Below are 13,588 nucleotides of genomic sequence, written 5' to 3'. Positions count from 1 at the left end.
GAACATTGCCTGTTGCAAAAAAGAAAGTTTACCTGCCGTAATAGGCCCCAGGCAGTTGACATTCGGAAAAATATTTTCGGCAGCAATATTAGCTGGAGTAATAGGTGTACAATTATTTTCTAGCGTGTTTTGCTTACCCATGTTAACGGTCATTTTCGAACTACCAGCACTAGGCGGTATAATGTTCGAACTACCTGTAACCTGTGCATAAGTTAAACGGGTATGCAAAGGAGTAGGTAAACTATGCGTCACTGGTACGCTTGGAGAATTTTGTTTTGAAGTTGGTTTTAATTGAGAAATTGAATTTTGTTTACCTTGCCTTGCCTTAACAATTGCTAAACGGACTGGGCATTGATAAAAATTTGACATATGGTTGCCGTTACAATTCGCACAGCGAAAATTTTTACTCTCTTTCACAGGACATGTGTCCTTTTTGTGAGAAGAGTCTCCACAATTAAGACATTTTTGGTCCATGTTACAGAATTTGGAGCCATGGCCATAACGTTGGCAAGTACGGCATTGGGTGATATGCTTTTCACCTCCGCCATACTTCCTATAAATTTCCCACTTTACACGCACATTATACAAAGCATGTGCTTTTTCAAAAAATTTTAAGTTGTTAACCTCATTGCGGTTAAAATGAATTAAATAATTAACAAGGGAAATTCCAGTTCTCTGACTGTTTTCGCCTCGTGATTTTTGTTTCATTAGAATTACTTGGGTAGGGGCTATGCCAAGTAATTCTGTTAGAGTAAGTTTGATCTCATCAACGGTTTGATCGTTGGTGAGACCTTTCAAGACAACCTTGAACGGCTTGGCGTTCTTGGTGTCATATGTAAAAAATTTGTACATCTTGTCAGTTAAATACTGGACAAGACGATCACGACCCTTTACTGAGTCGGCTAATAAGCGGCATTCACCTCTACGGCCAATTTGATAGGTAACTTTAACGTCAGAAACAAACGTTGAAAGTTCCTTTTTGAATATATTAAATTCAGAAGAAATAGTTACCACAATAGGTGGAACTTTCTCCTTTTTTAAAGATTTTATATTTTGTATAGTTTCATTATTAACAACTTCCATTTCACCAGCTTCTTGCTCAGGCAAAATATCAAAAGGATTGTCACTACAGACACTCGAAGTGTCAGAAAGAGATGCCTCTCTTTTCCTCCCCGCAGCGATGCGAGGTTTCTTTTTCCGTCCAGCCATTTCAGGTGATACGAAAAAAGTTAAAACAAATGTTAAATTCAAAAGTAGGTAGTCTTGAGAAAGACTGATGGGAAATAACTTTCAGGTAGTCTTTAAAAGACACACTGACAAAACACAAACTTTGAAGCTATAGGCAGTCAAAGACCAGTCCACAAGCAACCGAAAAAACGTCTGACCTGTAGGACAGTTCAAGACGCACGATTTGATCTAAATTAAATTTCTAGTAAATAAGTGTTGATCGTTCATAGGCAGTAATTTTTCCTCGATGAATAAAGACTGGCTGAAGAAGTTAAAATCGCTGCTGTAAAATCAAATTCACAACTGTGTTCCTTAAGACGTTTTAATATTTTTAATGACAATAATAATCTGCGATAAACACCCGCTATAGATATCCACACACATGCTATAACTATCTATACACACGTTAAAACTATTCATACACACGCTGTCACTATAGTTTTTTACACACATGCTAATGCTATCCATACAGACGCTATTCCTATCCATACATCCGATACAACTATCTATACACACGCATAAGCTATCCAACCATGTGCTATTACTATCCATACATACGCTATAACTAATCATTACACACGCAGCAGCTATCCACACACACGCTATAACTATCCGTACACACGCTGAAGATATACACGCAATAGCCATAATATGCTACACATGCTATGTCTTACACACGCTATAGCTAGCCATATACGCGCAGCAGCTCTAGCTATCGATACACATGGGTTGGTTAGCTATCATCCCTATCATCGCAAATGTCATAGCTATGCAGATGCACGAGATGCACATACGCTATATGTGCACACTGCACACACACTAAATGGCGGTAGCTTTCCTAGTGGCGGTGCTGGCTCGTGCAGTTTCTGGCTGTTTTCACCCAACGATATCTGAATTGGTTTACCGCTGGTGGGGTCCAACTCAGATCGAAGGGGAACCGAACTGAATGAAGAAATGCAGCTGCCCACTACCTCCGCCGCTGCTGCCTGATACCACCGCTCTGGTTCTGCTGCAGCTCAGTTTCGCCACTAGAATCAGCCACCGCTGCTGATTATTCAGTACCGTTCTAGTGGCCTTCCACTTGTTAACTGATGACTGCTATGATTTGATTGATTGATTTCTTTTGAAGGGACTTTAACCCCAAACGGTCATTCGTCCCTAATGACTGCTATTAGACGACGCAGGCTATTATATAGCCCAAAGCAAAAATCCATCCGCGAGCAAAGGAGAAGCGAGCTTGTGATTGGTTGAATGTGCACGACTTTTAACACAACTTTTAACTAGTTTAGTATCGAAAACATATTTAAATTATTATATGACAATCTTGCGCAATATTTCCCCTATCAATCAAGCCATTGGTGTTTAGAATCTGTTCAGTGGTAATGATAAAAGAAGCATTTTAAAACGGTGTTGAAACACCTGTTGCAACTACCGAAAGCGAGCTCCTTATTGGTTGAAAGCTGCGAGACTGTTTACAAAATCAGATCGGTTGTATCCGTTTGTGTCGACTGTGCTTGTGAAGAGAAGTGGTGATTGGTTGCTCGGTATGATTTAGACAATCGATGTGATTTATCAATTTTTCAATAGTGTATCTCGAACAATAGGTTATTTTTGTTACATAAATTCAACCATAAAAGAATTTCTGATCGGTTGATGCCAAAACCTCGAAATTCTGAAAAGAAATGGCTGATATATAAGCGCTCAAAACCTGACCACTTTTCCCTGGTTTTCCCTGGTTGAATTACTAGTTTTTCAAATTCAGGTACCTAACTTCGATATAGACGTTAGTCCAACGTCAAAACAAAAGGCCAACATTGGAATGCAGTTTTCGGAAGTCGGGAGATGTCCAACACCATACGGATCGTTTCGCACGATTTGCGGTGCAATAATATCATCCACATCTACCAACTGGTGCAGATGTGGTACCCCACCAAAGCATTGTTGTCGTTCTTAAAATATCTACAGTTTGTTTTACTTACACTTTTCATACTCATCATGTGGCACGCAAATTCGCTCGCTTATATGCGGCGTTAATTTGTTGAGAACGTGCGATAAATTAGTCATTGAAACCGACCAAGAATGCATCGAGTTTATTATCTTGGCAACGGTACAAAGGCATCGCTAATGGCCGAGTGCGGAATTCAAGTCAAACCGGAGCTTCCCTTTGGTCCTTCTTTTGCGTAACATAATTAAGTAATCAAGTGTGATATTTACATACTGGCATACTTCATTCGAATGGATGTGATTTTATTTTAATCTTTCTTTTTTTCTATACGTTTCCAGTAAAACAGCGAAACCATCAAGCAAAGACACCCGTTTGACTTCTCAATCAAGATCTCATGGGGTCACAACCGTAACCCCAGCAAAACAGTCACCGGTTAGCGGTCGAGCCAGTTCTGGAGCCAACAGTCTCAGAACCAGTTCCATCAGTAGAAGGTACTTTGAAGATCTACTGCACAGCTATCAGGGCAAACTGGTGTTACGGTCGCACAATAGACTGCGAGGCGACGATGATTATGCCTACGATGAAGATGAGGGTGACAACGATGAGTACGACGATGACGATGATGATGATGACGATTACGATGAGGACGAGGATGATAGTGATGATGATGACGACGCTGATAATGACGAAAATAACAACGAAGTGCAGGAAGACAATGGTGAGACTCAAGGCGATGCCGGTTACAGCAGCGTCACAACTGTGAACTCCGAAATTTACGCAACTGGTATTGCGAATGGTTACAAACAAACGGCCCGAAATACACAGAGCAGCGGAGGACAAACACAAGATAACAGCTTCCAGCGCGACGGACTGGATACAGCCCGAGATAAGGTAAACTGGAAAATTTTGGAATAAATATTTTTTGTTTACACATTTTGGGCGCTTTCAAAACATCTCGTGGTTATCAGTAAATCAATTCAATCATAATTTGTCATCTCGCGCTGAGTCACGCGCCTACCGACACAATGGGTCAAATAAAATTGATTTTAAGATGTTTTCATTTTACCCAGGTCTGTTTGTACCCAGGTTGTTTTGTTGGTTCTAGCGCCTTTGTTATTTGTACTAACATATTTTGATTACATGTTATAGACAATTTCAAAGGAATTTTACGTGGACGTTAATAACATCCTTCACCATTTCTGCTTCCAATTTCAGAATGCTTCGTATCAATCCAATCTATTGACAAAACCCGCGATAAGCGGTAGGCTTTTCAATCCAATTAAAATTGGATCGATTGATAACATTGGCGTCAACTTCATTGAATTTTTGAGAGGACAAGAGAGTATCGAAAATATCTGATTTTTAAAATTCTCTTGAATTTCTAGAAATATAACGCTAAACAATTTTGTTTGTGAAACGCCTTAAAAATGACATAAGTGATAAGAGTTGTAAAGTTTTAAAACATAATAGATCAGGAATACGAAAATTTGTGGCGATGGAAATAGAGGCGCTTCATAGAATTATTGAGGGGGCAAAATGATACGTTGCCCTTCAGAACTATTACTGGGGAGTAATGGCGCCTATGATTGTGCAATTCCAGCCGATTTTGATCAATCGCGAGCCATTCAGATCAGTTTGAATCGGCTGAATAATCACTCAGTTTTGCTATATTCTTATATCCGTAGATTCGAGCTACGCTTAGTTATATATATATATATATATATATATATATATATATATATATATATATATATATATATATATATATATATATATATATATATATATATATATATATATATATATATATATATATATATAATGAAAAAAGAATTTTTTTTTCAATAGGGGGATTTGTTAGTAGCTTAAGTATTTATGATAAATATTAGTAAATAATGAGTATGTGTGTCCAATCACAAATGGTGACTTCTCAACACTGTTAGTAATTTGTAATTTTTATTGTTAGGATTTGTTTGCTTTAGCAATTAGGACTTATCATTCGTAGGGATTTAAACCTACTTGTCAAGAATTTTTGTCGAAAACTGTTAATAATTTTATTTGACATAGCTTCTAATGGTTCAAGACCAGTAAGTCTATGTAATTCGAGTGTACCAAACCAAGGAGGACGCTTCAAAATCATTTTCAGAAATTTATTCTGAATCCTTTGGAGCGTTTTCTTTCTTGTTGAACAACAACTTGACCAGATCGGTACAGCATAAAGCATAGCTGGTCTAAAAATTTGTTTGTAAATCAAGAGTTTGTTCTTTAAACAAAGTTTAGAATTCCTGTTAATGAGAGGATATAAACATCTCGCATATTTGATGCATTTGGATTGTATACTCTCAATGTGCTCTTTGATATGCTCAATTATTTTTATAACGAATGTACTGCCGGTAACCGCGAGTCAGTCCCATCAGTAATTTCGTCAATTTTGGGTTAGTATCGGATATAAGCCTATCTTTGAAGGTATTTTCAGATGTAAAAAGCAAAGCCTAGGTGCTACCAGCGATGCCAGATTAGAAGACATGTTTTATGAGGCAGGTGGAGGCATACTTGTCTGTGAAGACAAATGGAAGACATTGAATAATATGTGAAGACATTGGAAAACACGTGATTATGACCCGCGTTTTGCAGATTTTTATTTGCTCGTCACTTTTCTATTTGCCGGTAATTTTTTCAGCCTTCGGTCAGTTTTAACTTGCCATTTCGGGTTGGAAGACATGTGAAGAAATTTTTTCTCGGAACGTGAAGACATTTGAAAAACTGACCTGGTATCCCTGGGTGCTACATTCCGATTCGGAACTCGACCTTTTGTTTATTATACACAGACTTCGCAGCCATTAAGTGTACATGACAATTGCGGGGCTAGCGCTACGATCCTATTGACACCAATAGTCTCTCCCGAACCGACACTCGAACCTACGACGACTGGCTTGTTAGGCCAGTATTGAACATCGAGACCAGCTAGGAGGGTTTATTTTCAGATGTACCGATAGAAAATAGTGGTTTGTTCAACAAAAGTGAAAAATACCGAGTGAAATTGTTCCATTATGAAAAGTAACCGCAAGTCAGTCCCAGAGGAAAAATAATTGAAAGTCAGTCCCAAGAAAAAAAAAAAAACATGAGTAATATAATAACATGTACGGGGAGTGGAGAAGAGAAATTTGGTATGACTGTTTATAGAACTTCCGGCGTACCTCCAAAGATTCGATTTTATTGGCCGTTAAGTGGAATCTGTGCTTCTTCCGCTTTTTAGGTTCCTCTAGAATAATCGATCTTTGACACTCCGAGTAAATGGAGCTAACTTCACTGTTCCTCGGAAAACGCGGCTTGACCAGAGGCGTCTAAGTTCCAGAATCGATTGTGGATCTGAGTCCTGTCATCCTTCTGAATCTAGTTCACGCACTCTAGTCGACATTTATTACAGTTGATTGCCTTTATGGCATGTGACTTGCGCCTCTTCTTTGCAGAGTCCTCTTTTCGGATTTTTTTTCTTGGTACATTTCGTGGATCTATCCGGAAAATCTTCAGTACCGAAAAAACTTTTATCAGAATCCAGAGAAACGTTCCAACATATCTGCGAAGGTGATGTTCGAGCCTGGAACGAATTTTGATCATCTTGACATTAGTTGCTGGATGAACCAACTGCAGTTCCGGCGTCAGTTTCTTCATCCGAATCCTCACAGGATGAGCTTTCATCGGCTCCGTACATCATGAGACTTTCCAACGCCGACTGTTCTCATGGACATATACTTCCGAACTGGGAAGGGTTGACGGCTTTACACGACAACGAATAACAACACGTCAACACGCATTATAGCATTACCATGGCAATGTGACTGACTCGCGGTTAGAATGTAACGGCAAGTCAGTTTTACTCAAGGTTTTTATCATGAAATCAATGATTTAAGTGGTTTATACAACGTAATTTGTGCAGGCTAGTATGCAAACTCTGATTTAGCATGAATGTTGTCAAAATAATTCATCTAAAATGAGTGAATAAAATATCTTTCGAAGCTGTTTTCTCAATTCCGTATTTTTTCAGATGGGAAATATCCATATTCGATGGTATCCGGTCAATTTTGGTTCTTTTCCAGATACAGGAAGTCGCCATTTTGGAATCCAAAATGGTGTCGAGGGTCGTTTTAGAGTCTCTAGTTATCATCCCGGTTTCGAAAATATCTATATTGGATGGTGTGTGACGTTGATTATTTGATTATTTCTATGGCCACTAGAAGCTCCGGTGGAATCTGTTCCGGAAGGACCATTTCGAGGACATATCACTACACCAAAACCATGAAAATAACCTGTGGAAAATGAATTGGCCCCCCTTGTTCCTATATAAAACTAATGTTATCGCAAGTTGCCTTTTAATTAGCTTTGAGATGTCACTGAGTTTTATCACTTTTGATTGCAGTGAACTATAAAATTTCGTCTTATGAAACGTGAAAAGGTACTCCGTCGAGCGCATAACGATTAAAAGCATTATTCCTTTATTCGGATCTCAATTTGTGCTCGAAAAGGGTTTTTTTCGCCATTCTGGTCACAAATTGAGATCATTTTCTCCAGCCTCATTTTTATATTTCGAGCTCGATTTCGATTTTTTTTTAATTTTTACTGGCTTTTAAAAACGATTTTTCAATATACTATTCAATTTGGGAGAATTTTCTGTCTTGGTCTTTTTCTAAGGTAGGTGTTCTCAAATCGTGCTTCGCGAAATTTCTACAAGTGCTCCGCGGTGTTTTTGATGAAAACAAAACATTCTTTACTTCACTTTACCTTTATGGCGATCGTTCCCACCTCACTCGATGTTGGGCTAATCGTTCCCAATCGCACCCAACACCCGCCGAGAGGGAGTCCTTATACACAACACCCACCTAGCTAGCACGGGAACAGCCACAAAGTCGCCGATCTCTCTCTGGCTTTTCGTGAGTATCATCTTCGCTGGTTGCTCAGCCGGCATTTTTTACCTTTCGTATTTCATTAACTTCCGTCGATGTATGACCGCATTAGTTACCCACTCTACCTCATTTTTAGTACCCCATTCGAACAGCATAAATTCCAGAAAATCTGGAAAGAAATCATTTCTCGTTCCTGTATTTAAAACTGGTGATAGAAGTAATATCCGGAACTACCGTGGAATCATAAATCTCTCGGCTGCATCGAAATTGTTCGAAATTATTGTCAATCGAAGCCTCCTCGATGGAATGAAGTGTTACATTTCTGCAGATCAGTATGGTTTTATGCCTGGACGTTCGGTTCCTACGAATTTGTTGGAATTCACGCACACTTGTTTTGCACAAATGGAAGCGAAATGCTGCATTCGACAGGATCGATCACCGTACACTATTGCGCAAAATAAGCCTCCTTAGTGCCTCTGACAGCTTGCATAGCTTAGTTCATACCCGTGTGATCCATCACTTTGTGTGAAATCAGGATGTGTATCTGTGCCCCGTTTCTTAACTTGAGCGGTGTACCCCAAGGAAGCAACTTAGGGTTGTTGCTTTTTACAATATTTGCAAATGATGTCGGTATTTTGCTTGGAGATGGATGTACGCGGATGACCTGAAACTATATTTCGTCGTAAAGTACATAGGAGATTGTCATCGTTTGCAGCAGTTGCTGAAAATGTTCGTAAAATGGTGCCATCATAAATAAACTGATTGTGAGTATTCCTAAATGCTCTGTGATGACCTTTCAACGGACCTCGCAGCCTATAATGTTTAACTACCACATCGATGGAGTCGTGCTCAACAGGGTTAAAGAGATAAATGACTTAAGAGTGATACTGGATGAAAACTGTCATTGCTAGCCGTCAGTTGGGGTTTATAACCAAAATAGCAAAAGATTTCAATGACCCGTATTGCTTGATAGCTTCATTTTGCTCGTCAGTGCGGCGCATTTTAGAGAATGCTTTCCTAGTTGGGTTTCCACATCAACTTACCTGGAGTCTGCAAATCGAGGGAGTTCAAAAATGATTGTTCGAATTGCCCACAAAACTTGCCCCCATACGGCGATCGATGTAAGCTTATCAATCTTGACACCCTAGCTCTACGACAGAAAACTCAGCAGGCTACTTTTGTCGCTAAGCATCTGAACATTAAAGTAGACTGCCTCAGACTACTGTCATTGCTTGATATTCATTTCCGATTACGTGTTCTTAGGTTTTCTACTCTTCTCCAAACATGGTTTCATTGCACAGCGTTTGGATTTATTGCACCTACATCATCGATAAAACGTGTCTTTAGTCTGCCGGAGATTTTTTAGAATTTGTCGAGCGTTCCAGTTGTTTCTCAAGTAGGGTAGCAAGATCCGTTCGTTTTACAAGGTGACGCTGACGATCATGATGATTCATTAGGCCTTTATGTTAGATGGATAAAATAAGCTAATAACTAGTAACTTGATGATAACCACTTGTTTGTATTTTTGATACACTTCGTGGTGCATGCGCCTACGCCACACTCTATTCTCCAGTTTTCCACCAAGTATCGAACGCAGGATCCTACTCTCAAAGACTTCAAGTGCTCACCGTTTGGCATCCTTAATCGACCAGCACTCATTGTTAGTTTATTTATAAAAACCATGCTGCCATAATTATAAAACAAAAATAACACTTTATATAATACAACACACTCGTGGCGTTCGACTAACTCGATTGTCGGGGGCGCAAGCTGTGCTTACTTGCTACCGCTCGTTCGGACGTAAACTAGGGAGTGCCCCTTTGCTCCAGGAATCCGGGCAATCCAGCAGATAGCGAAAGGCCGCCGCTTCCGACGGCGAGTCGGTGGTTTTTTCAGCATCTCTGTCAGCTCTGACAACCTCTGAATGAACAATAGAGATGGTCGGGTTTGGCTTTTGGTACCCGATTTTTGTTTGGTTGAAACCCAAACCCGAATTTTTTTTTCGATCAAACCCGAACCCTACCCAAACCCGAAAATTTTACTTTTGTGAAACCCGAGCCCGAAACTGTGAAACCCGAACCCGACATTTTTTTGGGGGTCGATTTTTTTAACCAATCCGAGGCTGCCCTGAAGCTTTAAGGCTCAAATGGTATTGAAATGCTAGTGATTTTTACCGTTGCATGATATTGGTAGGGTTGTTACAGTCGGCGCGGATTTCGCGTTTTTTGCGGATTTTGCGTTTTCTCGCGGATTTGGCGCGTTTTTACTACTCTATGGCGCGGATTTTGCGGAGAGCCTTGCAACCTTGCTTTCAGCAACCTAGAATTTAATATTGAAGGATTTCGCACCCTTTTATAATTCAATGAAACTTTGTGGGTGCAAGGCAATTAAGTACGCAAAATTTACTTCCTTCATTTTTTTCAAAATATTATCTGAACTAGCATTCGAAAAAGGACTGAAAAAAAAACTTGAAAAGGACTATTGAAAAAAAAAATACTTAAGAAACAAAAAATGATATATAAAACGGGCATCTCTGATTTTTACCAAATTATTTTCTTAGATAGACAATTACACTGCCTAAAACTCTTCGGAACATTTCAAAAAGAGCACTCTTAAGGAGAAAAAGCTTATCTAAAAAAGCTTATTTATTCGTTTAAGATTTTGTTTTAGATGGGTTTTCTTTAAATTTTATTAAATTAATCAATTTTGCAAATGGAGATTATATACCACAGATATGACAAGGCGCCAATCACTTAATATGTAGCATTCTCGGTCCAGGTCACAATCAAAAATATTTAATAATCTCACGCCTAAGTCAGCCCTATTCGAATACAGATTTTACAAAATTTTAAATAGTTGCTTTATCCATTATTGGCTTTTTTGCTTTAACATTGTTTTTAATGTTTTTTTTAATTCTATGTTATATCATGTTGCTATCAATTTGGCTGAGTTCAGGCGAGCAAAGAATAGAAAAAAAAATGAGTGAAATCCTTATTCACTCCCCCTTAAAGAACTTTTTAATATGAAACAAGATAAAATTTTTACTTTAAAAATTATTTTTCAAAATAGACAAAAACAATGGAAACTTGAGCTGATAAAAAATCTGGATAAAACTGGAAAAATATACAAAAACTGGATGATTTTGTGATTCAACTGTTTAACTGGATAACTCGAAAAAAAAAAAAAACTGGAAGAATCTAGTTTAAATTGGAACATTGGCATCTCTTATAACGATTTCTTAAAATTTTGTATGAAGTGGTACGTCTGTTTGTCTGTGGCACCACTATCTTTCTAAAAGTGAGGTTGAAAGATTCGGTATGATGGTCTATTCGCCACGACTATTTTGCAGCCCACGCAAACTTAGCATTTGCGTTAAACTGTCGTTTGAAGCTTTGTTTACAAAAGCGTAATACGCTTACGTTAATACGTACATAAAAAACTCTCTTTCCATGTTTCTTCAGATAAATATAAGTTAAATGTTAGACATGAATTTGAACTCAGTGATTTTTATGTACATATTTTTCATCGAATCAAAACATTTTTATAAGTAAGCTTCATTTTTACAATTTTTCTAAGCTAAGGTTTGATTCTACTTTTCCGAGGTTGGTGCCATACTTCAACTCGTAATAGTTACAAACGGTGTTATGAACAGATACGCAAAGAGTGAGGTCGAAAACTCCAAGTGAACCGTCAAATCGAGGCTCCAAGTGTGCAAAGTAAACAAACTCATGCGTGTTACTTTTCGTACAGAATGTGTGTTGCGATCAGTTTAAATTCTGTGAATCACGTGCAATTATGGTATCAACGAAAAATGTGTTCGTCATGCTCATGTTATGAGTGATGCATTGGAAATTTTCATAATTGTATGAACAAGCACTGAAACTCAGTAATATATCCTTACAAAGTTTCGAAATTTTCATGACACTTTCTAGTGCGTATGAAAAGTCATGCGAAAATAAATGTGGTTGCCAGAATTGTTTAAAATAAAATATTAGCAAAGGGTTGCCATATTCACTGCTTTTCTATTTGCGTATCGCTTTATAACACAGTCTGTAGTAATAGTAATATCTTTTCATTTTCTAACTGAAACTTAGCTCGGCCTTTTAAACTTATTCTCTTTAAATGTCCAGTTTGCTTTTATAAATATATCGATACATGATATTTGAAGGAAAAACGCTACGATGCTTGTAGAAACCATGCTTGAATCAGTAATTTTTAATAGTTTAATAGTTTAATAGTTCTCACGGCGCGGATCTTCAAACCCCGTGGCGCGGATTTTGCGGATTCAAAATCAAGATTTCTGTAACAACCCTGTATTAGACATCATTATCTTATAAATATGCTTATTTGATATAATCGGGCTTCGGGTTTTTAAACTCAAACCCGACATTTTCGAACCCGAACCCGAATTGTTTTTTCCACCAAGCCCGAACCCGACCCGTACCCGACACTTTCAAAAATTTTCAGACTCGAACCCGACGGGTACGAGTCGGGTTCGGGTTTCGGGTTTGTAAACCTAAAACCCAACAATCTCTACTGCACAACTCTGGAAGTGCTCGGCTCGTATACGTTGGCCAACCGGGCGCAAATCGTTCCTACCACGAGATGGCGATCTGAGTCGACTGTTGGGCCTTCTCAGAAATGCCGACCATCAACCGGAATAAGCTCGATCTAAGAGCAGACTTCGCCAATAGGATGTTTCCGGATGTCTTTTCGTGCAAAGTATGTGCTACGTGCATATGGTGTCCTATGTTAATGTTATTGAGATTCGCCATGAATTGTTGATGATAGTTTACAAATGATTGAAAAACCATCCAGTTTTGCAACACTCTTAAGGTGCCGCCACACGGACGCTAATTCCCTTAGTTTCTAAGTCTTTGTTGATTGGAATAGTTAGGTTCTCTTTGTTATAGATTTTGACAGTACAATCCCGCGTTATGATGAAAAAATAGTAGGAGGGTGGTATCCAAGACACGACCGCATAGTTGACGTAGGACTACAATAATTTTATATTTTTATTTTAAAGCTATGTTTGATTTGAGCTCGTTTTACTTTTGTAGTTTGCTTGATTTATTTTAACCAATTTAAACTCAACATCTTCCAAAAGGGAGGTATTTTGGTTCGGGTGGTAATATCAAGTATCTAGGTCGTCAGCCCGAATTCATCAAGCGACACCTTAAACGACTTGGAAGTTTTACTAGTTCATTGGTGGCCATTTCTACTGTTAAGGTCGTCTTTGACCACTTAAAAAGTCAAAAAAGTCATGAAAAAGGAACCGTTCATTTTTGGCATGGTTCGATTATGGCAACAGAAAATATTCTGGCGTGTTGCCAAAATCGAACGGGGTCTGTATTTTGATTATTTCTTTGTACCACTCTACCTTAGAAGAAAAAATATTCTCTTCAACATTCACAATGGTCCAGGAACCAAATTTAGGGGAAAATTTGGGTCTAGAGCTATATAGCAATGTTTAAGAGAATTTTTTTTGACGTGGGACACGTCTTTGTTTACTATA

General features: G+C 38.5%; 1 protein-coding gene across 1 annotated transcript in view; it reads left to right on the top strand.

Moving 5' to 3' along the window:
- LOC129725872 (rho GTPase-activating protein gacZ-like) overlaps positions 1-13,588 on the top strand; it is a 73,704-nt gene that overhangs the window by 48,521 nt on the left and 11,595 nt on the right. Inside the window, exon 2 of the mRNA XM_055682225.1 lies at positions 3,511-4,063. Within this exon, the coding sequence (XP_055538200.1) occupies positions 3,511-4,063 (553 nt within the window). The remainder of the gene's footprint in view (positions 1-3,510; positions 4,064-13,588) is intronic.

This window comes from Wyeomyia smithii, chromosome 2, assembly GCF_029784165.1.
Source record: "Wyeomyia smithii strain HCP4-BCI-WySm-NY-G18 chromosome 2, ASM2978416v1, whole genome shotgun sequence".
Lineage (NCBI taxonomy): Eukaryota > Metazoa > Arthropoda > Insecta > Diptera > Culicidae > Wyeomyia > Wyeomyia smithii.
Note: the sequence above shows the minus strand (reverse complement) of the source record. Positions and strands in the feature narration are given on the sequence as shown.